Source organism: Pyrgilauda ruficollis, unplaced genomic scaffold (genome assembly GCF_017590135.1).
Source record: "Pyrgilauda ruficollis isolate IOZ18807 unplaced genomic scaffold, ASM1759013v1 scaffold9, whole genome shotgun sequence".
NCBI lineage: Eukaryota > Metazoa > Chordata > Aves > Passeriformes > Passeridae > Pyrgilauda > Pyrgilauda ruficollis.
In genome coordinates, this window is record NW_024531043.1 from 10620747 (window position 1) to 10640566 (window position 19820).

A 19820-nucleotide genomic window follows, 5' to 3' on the forward strand; every position below is an offset into this window, starting at 1 on the left:
CACTGACCCCACTCACCTTCCTATGTAGAGGTGGTGGGTGGCTGTGTTTAGGTAAATAATTTGGATTTGTTTAAAAAAATCACCACAGACACAAACACACTACGAAACAGGAAAAAAATTCCATTGCCTGGCTCAAGGGTTGTGGGAAAGGAGCTTGAGGAATCTCTCTGTGCAACCCCAAACCTGACTATTGTCTTTGCAGGGATCCTCCTTATCTAGACCATTGTTCTAGTTTTCCTGTCTAATTTCTTAAATGGATTTGTAGAACCTCTTTTGATTTAACTCTTGTTTTTTCAGGTAGAACACAGAACAAAATTGAGTGGGGAAATAGCTTCTAACCAGAACTAACCAGTCTTTTCACCTAAAGAGACAAAAACCCCTACCCAAACTTGCTAGAAAAGGAATAAGGAGAACTTGGAACTCAGTGTGGACTGCTAGTGCAGTTAAAATTTGTTTTTATGTTTGTACTTAAGATATTTACCCCCTAGAAAAAGTAGCTAATGTCTGAGGGTGAATCCCATGACCCTCAGATTAAGGGGTAGTCCTTCCCAGGGATTACTTTTTCAGGGTTATATATTCCCTCCTCATCACGGTGCCAGAGATCTGGATTCTCTGTAACTCTTTGGGTGGTTACAATTCTTTATTTCTAAGCCAGTCCTAGTGCTTGTTTGTGTGTTCTCTGCCAAGGGCACCAAATACCAAAGGTTCTACGAGTTACTATATTAGGCTGTCATGATAACTGTAAACTTTGTGTGTTTTTATTCCATGGAGAGTAATAATTTGCTACAGTGCCACTTAAAGCAGGATCTGAAGGTGACCTGCAGTTGTTCCAGAATTACCTCTAATGGCAGAGGAGGGGCTGCCACCTTAAGTGTGGACAAGAGGTGCCTCTGTCCCTTTTCTCACTTGAATAATATTAAAAAAGTTCATTATTCTCCCTGTTTTTCTGAGGTTTGTGTGGATTAAGATTATTTTTCCTCATCAGTTGAAGCTTCATCTTGCCACTAGAGCACAAATGTGTGTGGCAGCTCCTGGGCACTGACTTGGGAATTTGTGGACATATCAAGTCCTCAGTTCCTCACAGGTGACCTCGTGAGTGAGCTCTTCCTAACTGGAATAATGTGAATTTTCTCATGTGCTGTGATCGTGCACTTTAATTTACAGCACGAGGAGCTCGTTGTTCTCTAGTAATCTTGGGAAGTTCCCCCAAGAAATAAAATGTCTGCTGTAAAAATTATATTAAATACTAATTTGCTGTTTAATTTATAAAAAGGAGAATCACAGTCTTTAACAGGAGATTTCATTCAAGCTCTCTGCCAAGTCCTCACAATATTCCTGGCTGTACAAGGTGTGCTGGAAAACACAGGTGGACATTTTCAAACCATTGGTGCATTTTCCATGTGGAATTCTGTGAATCTCTTGAAGAGGTTTCCATCACCATGGCCCTGTTCTCACAATGCTGGATGCAGGCTGACCAGATTTGCACAAATTTAGGACACAACATATTGTCTTCCTGAACTGCAGGAATCCTGGCTCTTCCTGGCAAGTGTCAGCCACATAACACCTTTTCCTTCTTCACTTAATTTAATTCTTCCATCCCCTGGGTATTAGGAAAAGCTGTAGCTCACAGACATTGCCAGTAATTGGAATGGCTGTAAATATTTCATATGATAAGTTTGAAAGCCACTGCTTTCTAGGCTTTCCTTTAGGAGTGTTTGGGTTGGATTTTTTTTATTCTTGAAAGTGAAGAAAAGATAAAATGATTCTTCTCTCCCCAAGGATTCAAATAGCTGGTTATATCTACTGGGTTGTCAAGTGCTCTGTATCTTGCTTTATATATCAGTTACTTTAAATACAAGAGGGCTATACTATGTAGTTTATCTGAATTATTCCTTAGAGAAAACATGAAAGGATTTTTTTGTTATTTCATTTCTTTTATTTTTCCTCACAGAATTAGAATAAGAAGCAAACAGACCTTAGAAATCCCAATCTGCTGGTAGAAATTTATGTGAAACTCTAGCACAAACCTATTGCATTCAGAACATTGGTTATTCTGTGTCTTGTTAAATATATTTTTAGTTGTGAAGATAAGTATTTGTTCAGCATTAATACAAACTCATAGACAAAAAAAAATACATAGTTTGAAATAAGAACTGGTTATGTCATTCCTGTGCTGTGTGAACATGGCTATGCCAAAATCTTCACTGAATTTGGTGTTTTATTTGGAAAAGCATTAAATGCAGGCATGTTTCTTACTGCTTTAGGTTGGAGGAACAAAAGCTGGAGTCGTGCGTTTTCTGGGAGAAACTGACTTTGCAAAAGGAGAATGGTGTGGGGTGGAGCTGGATGAGCCCCTGGGAAAGAACGATGGAGCTGTTGCTGGCACGAGGTCAGTCCATCCCCAAATTTACTTTATGAGATTTCTCTCTGTGTTCTCTTTTGGGTTTTTATATCTTCCATGAAATTTTCAGTCAGGGGAGGGAGGGAGGCTCTAAAGCTGCCTTGTGTGCTGCTGGTGGGGAGGGTTGGTGTGCAATGGTTTGAATTCTCTGATGCCAACACTTCTCTCACAGTCGTGGGATGAGCTGATCTCTCCTCCCGTGTGAATTTTATTCATAGACTGGTAATGGAAAACACAATTTCCTTCTTTTAAATGCCTGTTTGATTTCTCAGCTTGGAAGGAATGCTCAGTTAAGAAAATCTCTGGATATCCAATAGTTGTACTTAAGGGAAGTCTTCCAGCATCCCAGGAGCTGGAAGTTCCTGTTCCAACAGTTGCCTCCTGGTAGAGATGGGAGCAGTGTAGCTGCTCCCTCCAGTAAGTCACAATCAGAAGGCATTAACTCACATCACAATTTCACTTTCTTTCTCATTTGCCATAAGGAATAGTCTTTTACCTCATTAAAAAGAGGTTTTACAAAGATTGTCTCACCTTAACATAGGTGATAACAGCTTAAAATTATAAGTGGCTTTTGTTTATATTTAACCAAAGATAAATGTTCTGTATCATCAACCATACATAAATGGTATGTATGTAATAAAATATAAAACTACTTGATTTAATTAAAAGCTGATTTCTGTTTTTAACTCTGAGCCATCACATCTGTTGGCAGCTCAGAGGAATGTGATGAAGGGGAAAGCTGTGGATATAAAACCGAATCTGAATGGAGTTTTTTAGGCACTAGAGCTGTAGTGTTTACTCTGAATTTCTGAAGTCTGACGTGCTCACGCTGTTTCAGACTCTCAAAGCCCCTTTCCCAAATGGGAATTAAATAGAATTGCGCTCCAATGCCTTTAACACTTTCATACACCTGACCTAGAATTCTCCACCAACCCACCCCGTGCAGGTGAAAAGAAGTTAATTCCCTCTCTCCTCTGCTTGCTTTGCCTTTGGAAGGTATTTCCAGTGCCAGCCCAAGTACGGCCTGTTCGCCCCGGTGCACAAGGTGACCAAGATCGGCTTCCCCTCCACCACCCCGGCCAAGGCCAAGCCCGCCGTGCGCAAGGTGCTGCCCACGCCCGCGGCCCTGAAGCGCAGCCCCAGCGCCTCCTCGCTGAGCTCGCTGAGCTCCGTGGCCTCCTCCGTAAGCAGCAAGCCCAGCCGCACAGGACTCGTAAGCTGCTTTTTCCTTCCCGTGCTCCCCCCTCCCAGCCCCGGCCCGCCCCGCTCGGCTCGGGGCAGGCCAGAGCAGCTCGTGGGCAGAGCACGGTTCGTGGTGCTCCTCATTCAAAGCATGCATGGAGGAAGGAAATCTTAGCTAGCCCTGGAGAGCAGCTGAGTAGTTGAATATTTAATTCAAGCTAACAGTGATTGCAGTAAGAAAGGGGCTTAGGACACCAGCTAATTTCTCTGGCTGCAGTCTCCATTTAATTGATTTTCTGAGGATCTGGTGTGCGCTGAAGCTTCCAGATGTCACACTCGTTTTATTTAAGCAGGAAGCTTCACGTTGGCTAAAATATTCAAAATTTCCTTTTGCTCTTCAAGAGATGAGTCAGCTGAGAAATGCAGCAGAAGCAATTTCCAAGTCTCTGCTGATGAGAAGCCTCCTTCTTTTCTTTTAGATTTGGTTTTAATCCTATGAATTCATAAAGGCTGAGTGTTGCCAAGTGCAGTGGCTCAGGTGAAATCTAACACAGTACTAATTCCACCTAATACACTTACTATGGATTCTTTTGAAGTTGCTGTGTTACATAAGTGTCCTAATCTTGGGTTGCAGCAGTAAAATGGAAATCTGGGAAGGCTGAATTTTGAGAAGTCTCTTTAAGGAAATTGAAAACATAGAAATAATTGGATTTTTACACAGTCACCCTATCTTTTTTCCTTGATTTTTTTTTAAAACCACAGTCCATAGATAGATCTAATTAGGAAGGAGTGACTCCCAGTGATGTGGAGCAGGTTCCCTGTCCCACTGTCCCACTGACCAGCAGGTGCCCAGAGAGGTGACTTAACCCTGGTCCTGCAGGACTGAAGCAGATTAACAGAGGTCAGCAGTCGGTCAGGGCACCAGGGTTAATACCTGGCCACAAAAAGGATTTTTATTTGGCACAAACAGTGGGACTTCATTACTTAATCCATTCTGGAAGTTGCACTTGCAGCTGCAGAGTGCCCTCTAGTTTGGGATCACAGCACTAACATGTGGAACCAAATGCTTTATTCCATGTGCTGTGATCCCCCAAGTTACACCTTGTGAGTGTCTAAAATATGTTTGCTTATTTTGTTTTGTCCGAGGGATTTTGCATGACTTAGGTCATAAAATACAAAGCTGCTGTAATCCATTATATCTGGAATTAAAATTCCAGCTTTCTTCCAACTCTTTTTTTCAGGCACTGTGAACATTTGGTGGCCATCCAAGTTAAAAGGATTGTCCAAATAATTCTGAGACTTTTTCTTTAAAAGTTAAGCTGCTGAGGAAACGAGATTTCCTGTAATCAGTTTTGACCCAGCAGACTTTTCCTGCTTCATTTTCTAGGAAAACTGAAACTTTTCTGGGGATTTCTGGACTCTTACATTGGCTTCTCAGTTGTTCAGGGCCGTTTCTATTTTCTTTTTCCTGTGTGATAAAAGCAGCTGTCAGAGTAGGTGATCCAATGATTTAAGGGGCTGTCTGATGCAATTGGTGTTTATTTCCAAGTCTGAAGGAAGCTGATGTTTCTCTGAAGAGTTTTGGATTTGTTTTGCAGTTGAGAGTGAAGGGTGATTTGAAGACCTAAAACTGTTAGAAAGCAATACATTCTGGAATAGGATTTTTTCTGGAAACTGGGAGGGTCTGAAACAGCCAATGAAGCATGAGAGTGAAGGTGGTTTACTCTGTCTGGTGACTGGAAGGGCACCAGCAGTGGATTGCAGAGTGTGCAGGGTGGGATCCAGGCTGGCAGGAGCTGGGGCAGGGATTGTGCAGCAGGGAAGGGGGGTGTCTGTGCTGGCAGGAGAATAATCCCTGCTGTGCTCTCAGCTGGGGCTCTTGGCCAGTGCCAGCTTTCCAGGCTGGCTGTGGCAGCTATTCAATGTTTTGATCTCTGGAAGGATCATGATTTGGGTTTTTTTTTAAAAAAAATAACTGAGCTGTCATTCTCATTTAATACTTAGGCAAATTTCTCAGCTGTTAAAGACAGGTTTTATGGACAGCACTGGATTTTTTTTTTCAGTTTTTGCTGTTTTCACAACTATTGCTCACTTCATCATTTTAATTTATTTACTTTCCCTGATGGCTCTGGAATTTGTGAGGGTGTAGCTGGTAGGGCCATAATGAATTTTCCCTGGTACTGATTCCATTCAGTGGGGCAAGATCAAAAAAAACCTGGTTTCATTTTAGCTACAATTCTCCTGATTACTTTTAATCTGCATTCTTGAAACTTAATATTCCAGATCTTTTTCCCAGAAGTAATTTAATTCCAAGTGATAGAAACATATATTTTATTTTATATACCAGTAGTTGTTCTTCACAAGGTTTTAGCTGTAAGGTTGACTTTAGGTCAAGGTAAATGCTCTTCATCCTGGCTGCTTTTGCCGTGGTGGAGGTGCCACATGCTGGTGGGAGTTCCCAAAGCTTTTCACGGAGCATTTGGAAGTATTGGACTGCTGCTGGTGACCCAAGATGATGACCTGTTAAATAGAGACATGATGTTTTTGGCTTGCTAGGAAGGTGCTTTTCTTTTTTTTTAATGTAAAAAGATGCTTAGGAGCATCCTGAACCAGCCTTTATGTGAGTCTACACCTTCGACTGAGACCTTTATTTTTACTTCATCCCTCCTGCCTGTTCCTCTGGCTGCTCCTCCTTACAGGACTCTGACCACACATGTTTGCCACTGTTAAATTCTGGAAAATGAAGTCATTTAAGTGCAAAAGGAGAAGGTACAGTAGGTCACAGAAAGCATTTGCTTTACTAACCCTGTGTTTGTGGAGTCTGGAGGTGCCCACTACACCCCTGTTTCCTTTCTCTTGGTGCAGAATGATTTTTAACGCATTTATTTTGTGAAGTTGACAGAAACCTCTTCCCGTTATGCAAGAAAAATTTCGGGCACCACAGCCCTCCAGGAAGCCCTGAAGGAGAAGCAGCAGCACATTGAGCAACTCCTGGCAGAAAGGGACCTGGAGAGGGCAGAAGTTGCAAAAGCAACGAGCCACGTCGGGGAGATCGAGCAGGAATTGGCTCTGGTTCGCGATGGGCACGACCGGGTGAGGGAGTTTTTGCTCTCCTGAAACAGAGTTAACACCATGGACTTAACCTCCAAAATGGGCTTTTCTTATTTAAAAGGGCTGAGAGTAAGAGGTGGTGTGCTAAAAGTAAAATGATCCATACCTGTGAGATCTCCCTTGTGGGATCTTTGGCTCGATGAGATACCAGATCTACTGAATTTAACTAATTTTTGTTGAACTTCACTGCAGTCTTTGATGATGTCCATATTTGATAAAATTCCTGTCACTTGGCCCATCACTTCACCAAATTGTGGTTACTGAGGTACAGGCACATAACTTGGAAAAAATTCCTGTATTTCCCAGCTTAGTAAATTTTGGTTTTGTTCCTCTTCCTGATTAGCACGTGCTGGAGATGGAGGCAAAAATGGACCAGCTCCGAGCTATGGTGGAGGCAGCTGACAGGGAGAAAGTGGAGCTCCTCAATCAGCTTGAGGAAGAGAAAAGGTAACCCCAAACTGTCCTCATCAGTGTAATTAATGTTCTTCTTGTGCTTCCCTTGTGCATCTTGCTGTTCATCCTGATCCAGACACGTTTCTCAGTGCTGGAGTTTCCATGCAGTTGTGACATCTCGAAGGCCTGTGGATACTTTGGATGTATCCTGAATTTCTGGCTGTTTCCAACATGAATGGTAGAATATATAGAATGTGAGATCAAACTGCTGATTTAGGTCACCTCAGATCACCAGAAGGGTAACAAAAGGAGAGAATCAATGAGGATTTAAAGGGTTTTAATATAAAATACCCTCTTCAGAGCTGCAGGAGTAGTGATGCCTTGCTTTGGCACTGGTAGTGTTTTAAGGACAGCAGTTTTCCCTCCATCCCTCACAGGATGCTTCCTGTGAGATATTTCTCCTTAATGTTCCTGGCAGTTTGCTGGTACAATGGGAATGTTGTCACTGTCATTCTGATTTCCACTGAAAAGTGAGCTTGAAAGCATTTGCTTCCAAAATTACCTGAATTTTAATGAGTTGTCCCCACAGGAAAGTTGAAGATCTTCAGTTCCGTGTGGAAGAAGAATCCATTACCAAAGGAGACCTAGAGGTAAAATATCTCCAGCTTTGTAAAAGGGATATCCAGGAGGGCACAGAAAGGCAGGAATCATTAAAAGATGCTATCCTGGTCCAGCCACATGAAAATGAAACCCCTTTCTGCAGTCCTTTAGTAAGCCAATTGTCCCAAAATTGCAGGATTGCACACCAAATTCAGTTACACACTTTAGCAAAGGCTGTGCTATGGAAAGGCTATTAGTTATTTAAAGAAATTAAATTAATTCATAGAAAATTCTAACTTTTGCTGTTAAAAGTAACCACTAAGAAAAAAATAGTTTTGAAGTTACAAAATTGCAAGATAATATTTATGCCTTTGAAAATTAATATTGAAGACTTGTCCTGTTTGATCAATTTCTTGAGTAATTTCTGTGCTGCCCTTAGGGAAGGTTGATTAATGGAGGGTGTGCTGTCCTGAGAGTTTGCACATAAAATCTGAATAGCTGTTAATGCGTGCAACTTTTATCTATTGTTTATAGAACTGTAATGTTGGGCTACAGCACAGTGTGTTATTGCACAGTCAGAATAGAAACCATTTATGGAAGGATTGCTCTCAGGTATTTGAGCACTGCCAAATTTTTATCCCAAAATTCCAATTAATAAGCAAGATACTTTTAATTGCACTACTCTGTTGTGTAATCAGAAGGATATTAGAAATTCTTGCACAGGTTAAAAAGTACAAACTTAGTTAACTGTGTTGCTATAAAGCATTTGTCATTGAAGTGCTAGCCTTATGAAAAATACTCATTTCATATAACATTTCTTTTATTTTAGTCTTCCATTCATTTTAAGATACCTATCTAGACTCTTCATAGAATGTTCCTCTTATTATTTAGTCCATGGAAATATTTCAGTTTTTTATTTTCTGTTAAATCAATCGATAGTCATGGCAAACCATCCTAAAGACTGGTTTGTCAAGCTGCTTAACTTGGGGGTTTAAACTGAATTCAAGCTGATGGAATGTCTCCTGTTGTTTGTGTTGGAATGGTAGTGCTGAGTCTGCAGGTGAAACATTTTTGTTTGTTTGTTTTTTTAATTTTACTGATAGCGAAAGAGGCAGATTTCGGAAGACCCAGAAAATGTAAGAGGGCACTTCAATGTGCAGAGACATCCCATGTTAACAGATTGTGTGCAGAAAATGCTTATACTGATTCACTAACTGCATAATCTGTTATTGAGACATTGACTCTGGTATTTGTGTGCATGTTGCTTTCAGAGCAATTACAACATTTCTTGGAAAGAATGTGTGTAATGACTAAACGTGGTAATGCCCATTAACTGCAGACAGGGCCAGTGTGGCATTAGAATTCTTTAGGGTCAAAACCTTTGCAACTCACTGAAGAGTCCAGGAGCTTGCAGAACATGACTGACCAGCATCCTGAAGTGGCTTTAATTTAAATGTAGGATTTTAGCTGTTTTCTTCACAAAATCCTGCCTGCTCTTCTATGAGATCTTGCTGCTGTTCAATAGATGACAGTTTTTCTGAGGGGAAAAAAAAATCTGTCTGTTCTTCATCTCCCCATATTTGTTTCCTTTTTTCCTTTTTCCTGTATGAAATGCAGAGGGGGAAGATGATTAAAACCCTCTGAACAATTACTTTACAAAGCTGTCTGATTTTACTGTATCTTCATGTAGCTCCTCTTTAAATTATGTAGGAAAAATGTGTTACTTGATAACAGAAATGGCCATGCAAGATGTTTTAGGAGCCCTCTTGCTTCCCCAACTCAGATTAGTGGAATTTTAAAGATAAATTTATCCCAGGCTGCCTCCTCTGCTGCATCCCCAGCCAAGGTAGGAAGTTCTCAAGACTAGAACTGGATCCTGCTGTGCATCCTTAGGGGTTCCCTTTGCAGAGATCCCTCAGGGATCTGGGTCTCCTCCAGTCTCCCCATCAGGCTGATGCTTTGTTAGAAACAAATCTGCATGTGCCCTTCCTTTCTTATGTTTTGTGTCCTCCTTCTTTGATCCCATCTTTTCTCCTGATTTCCCTTTTCTGATGTTTCCATTCAAAATGGACCTCTTCACTCTGCAGAGGAGTTTCCAGGCTGACACTCCCTGATCCTGTGGTGTCCTGGGATTGTGTCCAGCACAAGGGGACTGGAGGGTGTCTTGCCCCATCCTAGAACTGCTTGTCAGGATTTGTGGCCTCAGCACAATTTCCCACTGTGATGGAGAATGTCACAGGGAGGTTTATTCTGGGGTGAAGGAATAGCCAGGGCACACAGGTGCTGGAAAAGGCTGATGTCCTGCCTCCAAGTTTGGGTGGAATTCTTGGAGGTTCAAGGCAGAGTAAGAATCCCATTTCCACATCACTTCCCTGACTGTGAAGCTCTGGAGAAGGGGAAGATGATTCCTTTGGCTTTGTTGTCTGGTTTTTTTTTTCCCTGCTTTTATTTTCCATCCAAGTTAAGGTTTACAATCAAATTATTTGCTTCTTTTTGGGATACTCTCTCTTCTCACTTGACTGTGTTCTGGGTTTCCTCAAAGAGAACCATAATCAGTAAGAATTTCTCTCCACATCATCAGGAGAGAAATTTGAGCAGTTCAAAATTTTGCAATGATTCTTACCTCAGGAAATCTGGAATCTGTCCCTTGGAAATCAGATTTGATTAAAGGATAATCTCTCATCTCTAAATGGGGAAAAAGGTGTCAAGCAAAGTATTCTTTTTTAATCTTTTATTTCCATTTTGACAGGATTTTAACTTACTTGCCTTGGTAGTGTATTAGAGATGGGATTTTAAAAAACCCAGTAATCAGTTTGGAGCAATAAAACACTGTCTGTAAAATTAATGATCAAAGAGTTTGGGTTTTATGTAGCATAAAAAACCTTAAAGTTACATATTCCAAAGGCACACAGGTGGAATTCTGTAACCATGAGATTTGGGATTTCTTGGGTTTTAGTAGATCCCCTTGGTGAATTAGAGCAAATAAGGTTTGAATTTCCAGGTTTTAAAGCAGATTGTTTCTCAAATTTACTTACAATTTAGTTGTGGATCAAAACTAATACTGACCTGTGTCAGAGAGAAAACTGAATTGTAGCCACTTACTAAATATTATTTCCCTTAAAATACTTAAATCCATTTTCAAAGGCTATGGGCAGCAAAAAAAAAAAAAATAATCTGTGTTCTTGGAGCATTTTTGCCTGTTACACCCTGAAGATCTTCCACTGAGAGAGAAATAGACCTGCTACAGAATGAAAACATCAACAAATCTAAGCAGCAACTTTCAAGTGTTTGTGGATCAAGGAACTCCATAGAAACATGGCCAACTATTTTCAGCTGTTTAAAAAATCAGCTCCCTTGGATGTCTGGATGCTTTTGGGAAGGAAGAACTTGCTGCTGCCAGAAGGAATTCTGTTTGGAGAAGCAGATAAGAAACTTATCCTCATCTTTATATTTCTTTTTCATTTTTTTCTCTTCCCTTCTTCAGAGGTGCAGGTCAGGTTTGAATTACCTGCTGGACTTTCCCTGCATCTCCCAACCTTCAGGCTCTCTTGCAGGCCTCAGGGACTATCTGAATATCAAGCCAGAATATCAAAAATTCACTGTTCTTGCTAAAAATTCTGTTTGTAAGCAAAAACCAGGAAGTACTTTCTCACTTGGGTTCGTGTGTGTCCCACTTCCCTTTAGAAACCTGTTAGAATTCCAAAGATCTTACTTTTTTCTGACTTTCACATATTCTTCAGTATATTTAGACATCAATAACTGCAGAACAACCAGGCTGATCCACTTTTTTATCTGGTTTTGAGGAATCTTGTTGCTTGCTTCCTTCCTGAAAGAGGAGAAGAGGGGGTAAAAAGAGGAGGGTTTTGGAGTTACAGGCAACCATTCTCTTTCTGTTTCTGTTCAGATAATTCAAATCATAGTGACAGAGGAGCCTTCATGTTCCCAGGTCTTGGCCAGAAGCATTTTTATGGCTGAGACTTAGAGACAGCTACTATCAAAAAAAAGAAAGTTAAAGTTTTGATTTGTCACATCAGCTTCAGTGGAGAATTTTTGTCCCCGTGTTAATAAATAATATTTTAATAAAATCAGCCAAAGACATTAAAGGAAAAAGGTAGTGGGGTGACAAGGAAAGGGACTTACCATCCTGTTAGAACAGGAAGAGATATGTATGCACATATATATATATATATTTTTGACATAACTATTCTAATTTGTGCTGAAAACTTCATGTACTGATAAATAACTTCTACTCAGCTGCATGAAACTTTTTTTGTTCCCGTTTCTCCGTTTGCTGTTCATTTATTTATTTATTTATTTTACACATTTGATTTCATTTTTACACGCCCATCCATTCACACCTTCAGCCCATCCTCCTCATCCACAGCATTTTCCTGTCCATTTTTCCCCCCTTGCATCCTCTCTGCTCACCTGTTAGAAGGCTCTGGCAGCACGGCCTGCATGTGGCTCCTCCTCTTGTGCTGGCATGTGATGGTGGCACCGTTGTGTTCTCTTCCTCTCCCTCTCCACTAACAGACGCAGACCAAACTGGAGCATGCCCGCATTAAGGAGCTTGAACAGAGCCTGCTCTTTGAAAAGACCAAAGCTGACAAACTCCAGAGGGAGTTAGAAGACACTAGGGTAATGGTTTTCCCTGTTTGAATAACGAGCCTGATCTGTGTTGTGGAAGATTTCTGATGGCACAATGCCGGGGGTGACACGTGCTGGAACAGGTCCTTGCTCCTGCCGTAGCCAGAGCTGGAACACTGTAAAAGATTAGGATTAATTTTGAGCTTCCATGGGGTGTGTGTGTGTGCCTGGACATGTGACTCGTTGAAGAACACAGGTAAGATGTCTTCACACTGCAAAAGTAATCCTTGGATCCAAAAGTAGCAAGATGGGATCATGAGTTGACAGAAAGGAACATTCAGTAGCTCATTTTAAAAATTAGCAGAGTTCATTAAACCCACAATACCTAAGATTGAACATGCCAATCCTTTTAACACAAACTGAGTATTTGGGGCTTGGTTTCTGAGCTCTTCAGTAGCTGCTGCACCACTTGTTTTGCTAAATCATGGTTTGCAGTGGCTCTTTAGCTCTTTTTTTTCCCCACCAATGATATAATCTTTTAATGGATACCCCAGTAATTAGTAATACTGCTGCCTGTCAGAATATTACTGACATACTTGGTACCAAGTCAGAAGTTCAGTAGATGTCAATTCTTAAAGAGAAATAGATATATACACACACACACATATATTCATGCTCACACATGGGGATTTTCTTGAAGGTCAGGTGGGATGAATAAAAAAACCCAGGATGAATATAAAACCAACAATTCAATGTATAATAAGTACTTTTAAAGGGCAACTGTGGGTAAGTAATATCTTTTCCAGGAGGTCAAAGCAGTAACTTCCCAATTAGAATTAATTCTGGGAGCTTTGCTGTAGTAAAAACTGCTCCAACAGTCAGTGAAAGCTCAGATAGTGTCAGGACACTTTTTCAGAGAGAATGGAGCAGGTATAGAAGGGATTTCAGAGGATTTATCAGTTCAAAATGTGTTTGTCATTTCCTGACAGTCTTATAGCTGGTGTGAGATGAATTTGGAAGGAATTATTTCAACAAAGACCTCAAGGTTCTCCATTTTTTTCCAGTCTGCCTTAAAATGGTTCTGAGGAACACTTTGTTAATCATTGATAATACCCATCAGGGTGGTTTGTAAATTTTTTAGCAAGTTATTTCTAGATACTACCAGAAGAACAAATTTTAGTAAATTCTATGTTTATAGACAATATAAGATGTTTGTCATGTGAACTGTGGACATTTTTCCCTTTTTGAAGCGATTTGCAACACTCGGTGGAAGCTTTTCAGCAAGGCCTGAATGTCTTTGTATAAAATGTATCTTTTATAATTCTTCTTTTCTTAAAATGCTGTTGATCATAGGTGGCCACAGTGTCAGAAAAGTCCCGGATCATGGAGCTGGAGAGGGACCTGGCACTGAGGGTGAAGGAAGTGGCTGAGCTCCGAGGGAGGCTGGATTCCAGCAAACACATCGACGATGTGGACACTTCTCTCTCCTTGCTACAAGAAATCAGTTCTTTGCAAGAAAAAATGGCAGCAGCTGGCAAAGAACATCAGAACGAGATGAACTCGCTGAAAGAGAAGTTTGGCCTTAGTGAGGAAGCCTTGCAGAAAGAGATCAAGTCCCTTTCAGCTTCAAATGAGAGAATGGCAAAGGAAAATGAATCCTTGAAAACCAAACTTGACCACGCCAACAAGGAGAATTCCGACGTGATTGAGCTGTGGAAGTCTAAGCTGGAATCTGCAATTGCCTCCCATCAGCAAGCAATGGAAGAGCTGAAAGTTTCTTTCAGCAAAGGTGTTGGGGCTCAGACAGCAGAATTCGCTGAGTTGAAGACTCAGATTGAGAAGATGAAATTAGACTATGAGAATAAAATGGCAAATCTAAAAGTGAAGCAGGAAAATGAGAGATCTCATCACTTGAAAGAAATCGAGTCACTGAAAGCAAAACTGGTGGCAGTCACGGAGGAGAAAGAGCAAAACCTGGAAAGCCTGAAGACCAGACTGGAAAGTGTGGAAGATCAGCACCTAGTAGAAATGGAAGACACTTTAAACAAATTGCAGGAAGCTGAGATAAAGGTAAAGGAGCTAGAGGTACTGCAAGCCAAGTACAATGAACAAACCAAAGTTATTGATAGTCTTACACCACAGATCAAAGCTGCTGAAGAAAAGCTTTTGGACCTTGCTGCACTTGAGAAAGCCAATTCTGAAGGTAAATTGGAAATCGAGAAACTTAGCAAGCAGCTTGAGGCAGCTGAGAAACAAATTCAGACTTTAGAGACTGAAAAGGGTGATGGAATTAGCCAGGTTTGTATCAACATCCATCCTTTTAGTTTTCTTTTGCTTTTATTTTACATTTGTACCCTTTTAATCTGCTATAGGAAATACATCACAGAAAAAACGAGTTTTACTGAATGTGTGTCTTGGGACCATCTGAGGAGGTTTAGAGGAGCAGTAACTGGGTTGTGTCTCAACAGCTTTCTGCTGCTCCTGCACCAAAAAGCAAAAGGAAAAAATTCCTTCTGCACTTCCTTGCTGCAGATTTGGGCATGTCTGTGCTGAAATCTTCCAGTTATGGAAAAGTTTCTTTGTTGGCTTGTTTGGGAGAAGGGTCCACACACCCTAAGGCTTTAAAACCTTTGGGGATAGACAAGGGGACTTGGGACTCAGTGGGGAAACATTTCCTCCATTACCTTTCCCCTCCTCTGACAAGATGATGGAAGAGGCTTTTAAAACAAAAGAAAGCACAGAAAATCCTGGTGGAATTTTTCTTTAGGCCAAGGCTCTGCAGGGATGTTTGACAGCACTTTGGAACCACAGACTGCAACTTGGTGCAGGATTTTTCTTGGGTTTGGGTGAAAAACATCTGTAAAGCTGATGGCAGTGAAGAGGAGTGGGAAAATAACTGGAAAAAGCTTTCCTAAACTCTTCACAGGTGGTTCCAAGATAACAAACTTTTACCTTTGGTTCTCTTTTTTGAGGCCACACTGGGTTGCTGCACTACTCCTGGGTGTGGTACAGAGATTCCCTCCCTGTGTGTGTATTGATCTGATCACCAACTGGAGCACAAATCAATCAGTTCAAATAATGAAAACAATAAAGAACCAAAAGTACTGATGGAACTAATGCTGAAACTTTGAAATTGTGAGTGTATTCAAAAATGTCTGCCATTAAATAATGTATTCACAATTAATGCCAAAAGAACTAAATTTTAATTATTTCAAATCTATTCCAAGATGAAATTAGTGCTGTGATGTATGTAGTCATCAGTGAAAATCAGCTTCACTCAGTTAACCCATCATGGTTTTTTATTATTTTTTTTTTTATTTTTCATCTTAGAGTGATTTTAATATTACAGTTATTTCTTTCAGATTCACCTTTTAATTTTCCTAATTTTTCATTAATGTTTGTCATTTTATTTTACTCCATTTCATCACCTTTGTTAGGCCAGTAATCTGGCCAAAGAACTGCAGGGCAAAGAGCAAAAGCTTCTTGACTTTGAGAAAAACTTGAGTGCAGTAAATCAAGTTAAAGATTCTTTGGAAAAGGAACTTCAAGTTTTGGTGAGTAATACCCCAAAATTTTGACTTTACTCTTTGGATTTTGGGATTCATGGTGAGAGTGTAATGGAAGTCTGTGGATCAGCTCTGAGCAAAGCCTTCCAAAGTTGTTTTACTCATGGAAAAAATGGGAAGGGTTCATGGCTAATGGGATCTGTCTCAGAATAAAAAGAGCATTTCACTTCAGTCCTGTGTTATCAGGTGTTTTGTCTAAATAGAACTCATCTATTTATGGATTGCAGATAAAATTAAACCAAATCAAAAGCAGCAGCAGTTTAAATTTAGACTGCTCATTAAGGAACACTTAATGGCCCTTTATTGTAGCTGTTGTGCCAATTAATGCTTGCTACACGCTTCTTATAAATGGCTTTAAAAGCCATTTCTCATTTACATAAATTTCCAAATACTGTGTTGTTGGGTGGGGTTGCCCTGAGGAACTACACTGACATTAGTGACAAAACAATGGGATTTGTGGTCTTTCATGGCCAATGGGAAATATTCAAACTTGGTGGAAGAGCCTCACTTTCTTCCTGAAAATCCTCCCTTTTCTTCATTGCCTGGCATCAATCCCTGCTGGAGAACTGGAGAACAAAACTGGAGAACACTGGTAGGAGATGGCTCACAGGCTGCAGGTGTCCCCTGTGCAGCCTGGGAGCAGCAGGGATAGAAACCCCAAATTCTGGTTTCCCACCCTGGAATCTGTGGCAGCTGATGGAGGAGTTGCTTTAAATGTTGAGGGACTTGCAGGCAAGGCAAGGGAAGATCTGTGCTGAGCTGTAAGTCAAAAACTTGAGATCTGTTTATGATAGGAGCAAAGATTGTTCTATTTGTACATGAAAAATACCTAATACAAATTGAGTGGTTGAATTGTACTGTTACTACCAAGCCTTACCTTAAGTTTTTATCAATTTTTCAGAAAGAAAAATTTACTAGTGCAGCTGATGAAGCAGAGAATGTTCAACAAGCTATGCAAGGTATGTGCTGCTAAAATAAACAGAGAACTAAAAAGCTGCAGAAATTAAATGCCAACAAAATGGCTTTTTTAAACACTTTCAAGCTCATAGCTGATGTCACAGCAGTTTCAGGGGCTGTGGAAATGACAGGATAATTTGTAGCCTCTCTGAAGGGTAACATACCTTGCAAGTAGGTAGAATTGTCTGCATTTAAGTAGTTACTAACTTTGTTTTCCAAATTTTACTAGAAACGGTGAAGAAGCTGAACCAAAAAGAAGAGCAGTTTGCACTCATGTCTTCAGAACTGGAGCAGCTCAAGTCTAGTTTGACTGGTAAGGAAGGGATGATATGGAATGTTCTGGAAATGCATCAGCTTTGTGCTCTGGCCTGGCTCCTGTAGGAGGCTTTGCTGTGCCTTTTATCTCTTTACATCTCTGTAAAACCAGTGCTGAGGATTTGTGCCCTGGAGCAAGCCTTGCCTGGTGGTGCCACAGAAGTGATCCCAAGGCTGCCCTTGCCCCTGGCAGTGCCTGCCCTGCCCTGAGGGATTTTTTCACTGGAGCTCCGTGTTGCCTTCCTTGTTCATTTTCTGCTGCTCTGCTGAGCAGCTGATGAGTGCTTTCACCTGCAAGACCTGCAGGTCTCTTCCTCCATTGCTTCCTTCCCCTCTGAGACAGCAGAACTTGTACCAGCGTCTCATGGCCTGAAGTGAATCAATTCTGAAACAAAGGGCTCATGACGAGCTGCTCTTTCCTGAAGAGTCCTTAACATTCTGCTGCAGTTACCAGTTCAATCAATCATCATCTTTCATTTTAAAGGGTTGATCTGTGAGGTCTGGAGCATCAGTATTGCTGGTTTTAGTTCTTTACAGTTCTGTAGCTGTTCTTTGCGTGCCCTTCCTCTAAAATTTACAGCTTAACCACCTTTGTTTTGCTCAGAGATGGAGAGGAAGCTGAGGGAGAGAGAAGAGAGGGAGCAGCAGCTGATGGAAGCAAAAGCCAAACTTGAAAATGACATTGCAGAGATCATGAAGTCATCAGGAGACAGCTCTGCCCAGCTCACAAGAATGAACGATGAGCTGAGATTAAAAGAAAGGTATTTCATCACTGTCAGAGCATTGTCACATCAGATCTCCACTCCCACACTCCCAGCTTCTCATTTTATTTTTCTGTAAATATCTGAACAAGATGCTCCTGGGTGTCACATTGATATGACAAGTGAGCTTATTCTAGCAAACTAAATCAATCAAAACAGTCTCCTGGGAGTGATTTGAAGAGCATCCAACAATGATAATTCCAAAATTCTTACATAACTTGCTTCTTATTGCTCACAGTAAATGACCTCTTGAATAATCCAGACTGGTTTGTGATTGTGCTTCATGATTATTTGATTACCTAATAAACTCAGTTCATTTAGATATATAAAAGACTTGGGTCACATTTTTGTGAGAGTAAATGTGGGGATTTTCCCAAATAAAAATTGTATGTACAATACTGGGGGCAATATAACTTGATCTTCCCTGTTTTGCAGAAGTCTATATGTTAAACAGTGAAATCTCTTTCTAAATGCTTGGTCAGAATATAGAACTTCAGCACAATCTTAGCTCTTTCATCTCTGTGCTTGTGGTGCTGTCAGCAAAAAGTGATGTTCTTTCATTTGGTCTTTCCAGGCAGTTGGAGCAAATACAGCTCGAGCTTACAAAAGCAAATGAAAAGGCTGCTCAGCTTGAGGAAAACGTGGAGCAGACAACACAGAAAGCTGAGCAGAGTCAGCAGGAAACTCTCAAGATTCATCAAGCAGAACTGAAAACTCTGCAGGATCATTTAACAGACATGGTAAGAACAATTTTAAAAGCACTAAAACTGTGCAGAAGAATGGTCCCCCTGCTGCTTGAACTGTGTTTTACTGTCTTACCTTCCACCAGAAAAAGCAGATTGAGAGCAGCCAACATCAGTACAAAGATCTTCAGGCAAAGCATGAAAAAGAAATGTCCGAGCTGGTGGCTAAACACGATGCAGATATCCAAGGGTTTAAGCAGAACCTGCTGGATGCAGAGGAGGCACTGAAAAGTGCCCAGAGGAAAAACAGCGAGCTGGAGGCACAGGCTGAGGAGCTGCAGAAACAAGCAGAGCAGGCCAGAGTAAGTGGCTTTTGTCACTCTGCAAGTGACTTAAAGTTTAAATTTTCTGTCTCAGTGACTTGTTTTCTCTCTGCTTCAACCTTTCATAGCCAGATTTTTGTAGCTTTTCTGTTTTGAACTTTCCCAGGGTATGTGGATGTGTGTTAGGGAGGAGAAGCCCACAGGACAAACTGGTTGTTAGTTCTTCTCTCAGTTACACAAGAGTTGATGAGATACAGTTCTTTGGTATCAGTTAACATTTTATGTTCCATAGATCTGGCTCAGCCCAGCCAGTTTGAGCCAGATGTCATTCCCTGGATTTTATATGCTTGGATTTTAAGCTGCATTGTGAACTACTTCATTTAGAAGTGCTACACACCTTTTATTTTGTAGTATGATCTGCAGCTATTCAGTGTGTAGCTTGACTTTAGCAATTTTATTTTTTCCTCCTGTTTCTTTGACTTTACTGCTTGCTTTTATCCCTCAGCAATCATTTGCTATAATCTTTGCTGTATGATTTAGCAAATTATTTTGTGTATAAATTGACACACAATATTGACAGCACTGATGTGGTATTTTGAATTAAAGGGATAATGACAACATATTTTAGAGAAATTCGTGAGGAGGTGAAACTGAGGATTGGAAGTCAGTTTCTAGTAGAACTCCTTGCATTTTAATTCACTTAAAGTCTCATGAAATCATTTTGTGGCTCTTCTTTTGAATAATTTACAGTCAGTCAATTTATTGAGAGTACTTTTAAAAATGACATGAAATTTTGGATAGAGGAACCTTTAAACCATGGGTTTTTAAATATTATTTAGCCACTAAAAACTTCTTGTGGATGATACATGTTCTGTAATGTAACAGGGGTGTCTGTCAGCAGTTGAGTTCAAACAGGCAGTGTGTCAGTGTATACACTTTTA

The 19820-nt window shown here is 40.6% G+C and overlaps 1 protein-coding gene across 7 annotated transcripts in view; it reads left to right on the forward strand.

Annotated features, from left to right (window-relative positions):
- CLIP1 (CAP-Gly domain containing linker protein 1) overlaps window positions 1-19820 on the forward strand; it is a 62233-nt gene that overhangs the window by 23090 nt on the left and 19323 nt on the right. For 3 of the 7 annotated variants that reach the window (XM_041488466.1, XM_041488465.1, XM_041488470.1), the window contains exons 4-17: window positions 2265-2389; window positions 3398-3614; window positions 6479-6676; window positions 7038-7141; window positions 7677-7737; window positions 8791-8823; window positions 12221-12325; window positions 13628-14572; window positions 15712-15828; window positions 16742-16799; window positions 17027-17110; window positions 17717-17873; window positions 18448-18613; window positions 18703-18918. In XM_041488466.1, coding sequence (XP_041344400.1) covers window positions 2265-2389; window positions 3398-3614; window positions 6479-6676; window positions 7038-7141; window positions 7677-7737; window positions 8791-8823; window positions 12221-12325; window positions 13628-14572; window positions 15712-15828; window positions 16742-16799; window positions 17027-17110; window positions 17717-17873; window positions 18448-18613; window positions 18703-18918 — 2586 coding nt within the window. The remainder of the gene's footprint in view (window positions 1-2264; window positions 2390-3397; window positions 3615-6478; window positions 6677-7037; window positions 7142-7676; window positions 7738-8790; window positions 8824-12220; window positions 12326-13627; window positions 14573-15711; window positions 15829-16741; window positions 16800-17026; window positions 17111-17716; window positions 17874-18447; window positions 18614-18702; window positions 18919-19820) is intronic. The other 4 variants (XM_041488469.1, XM_041488471.1, XM_041488467.1 and 1 more) reach the window with 3 other exon arrangements.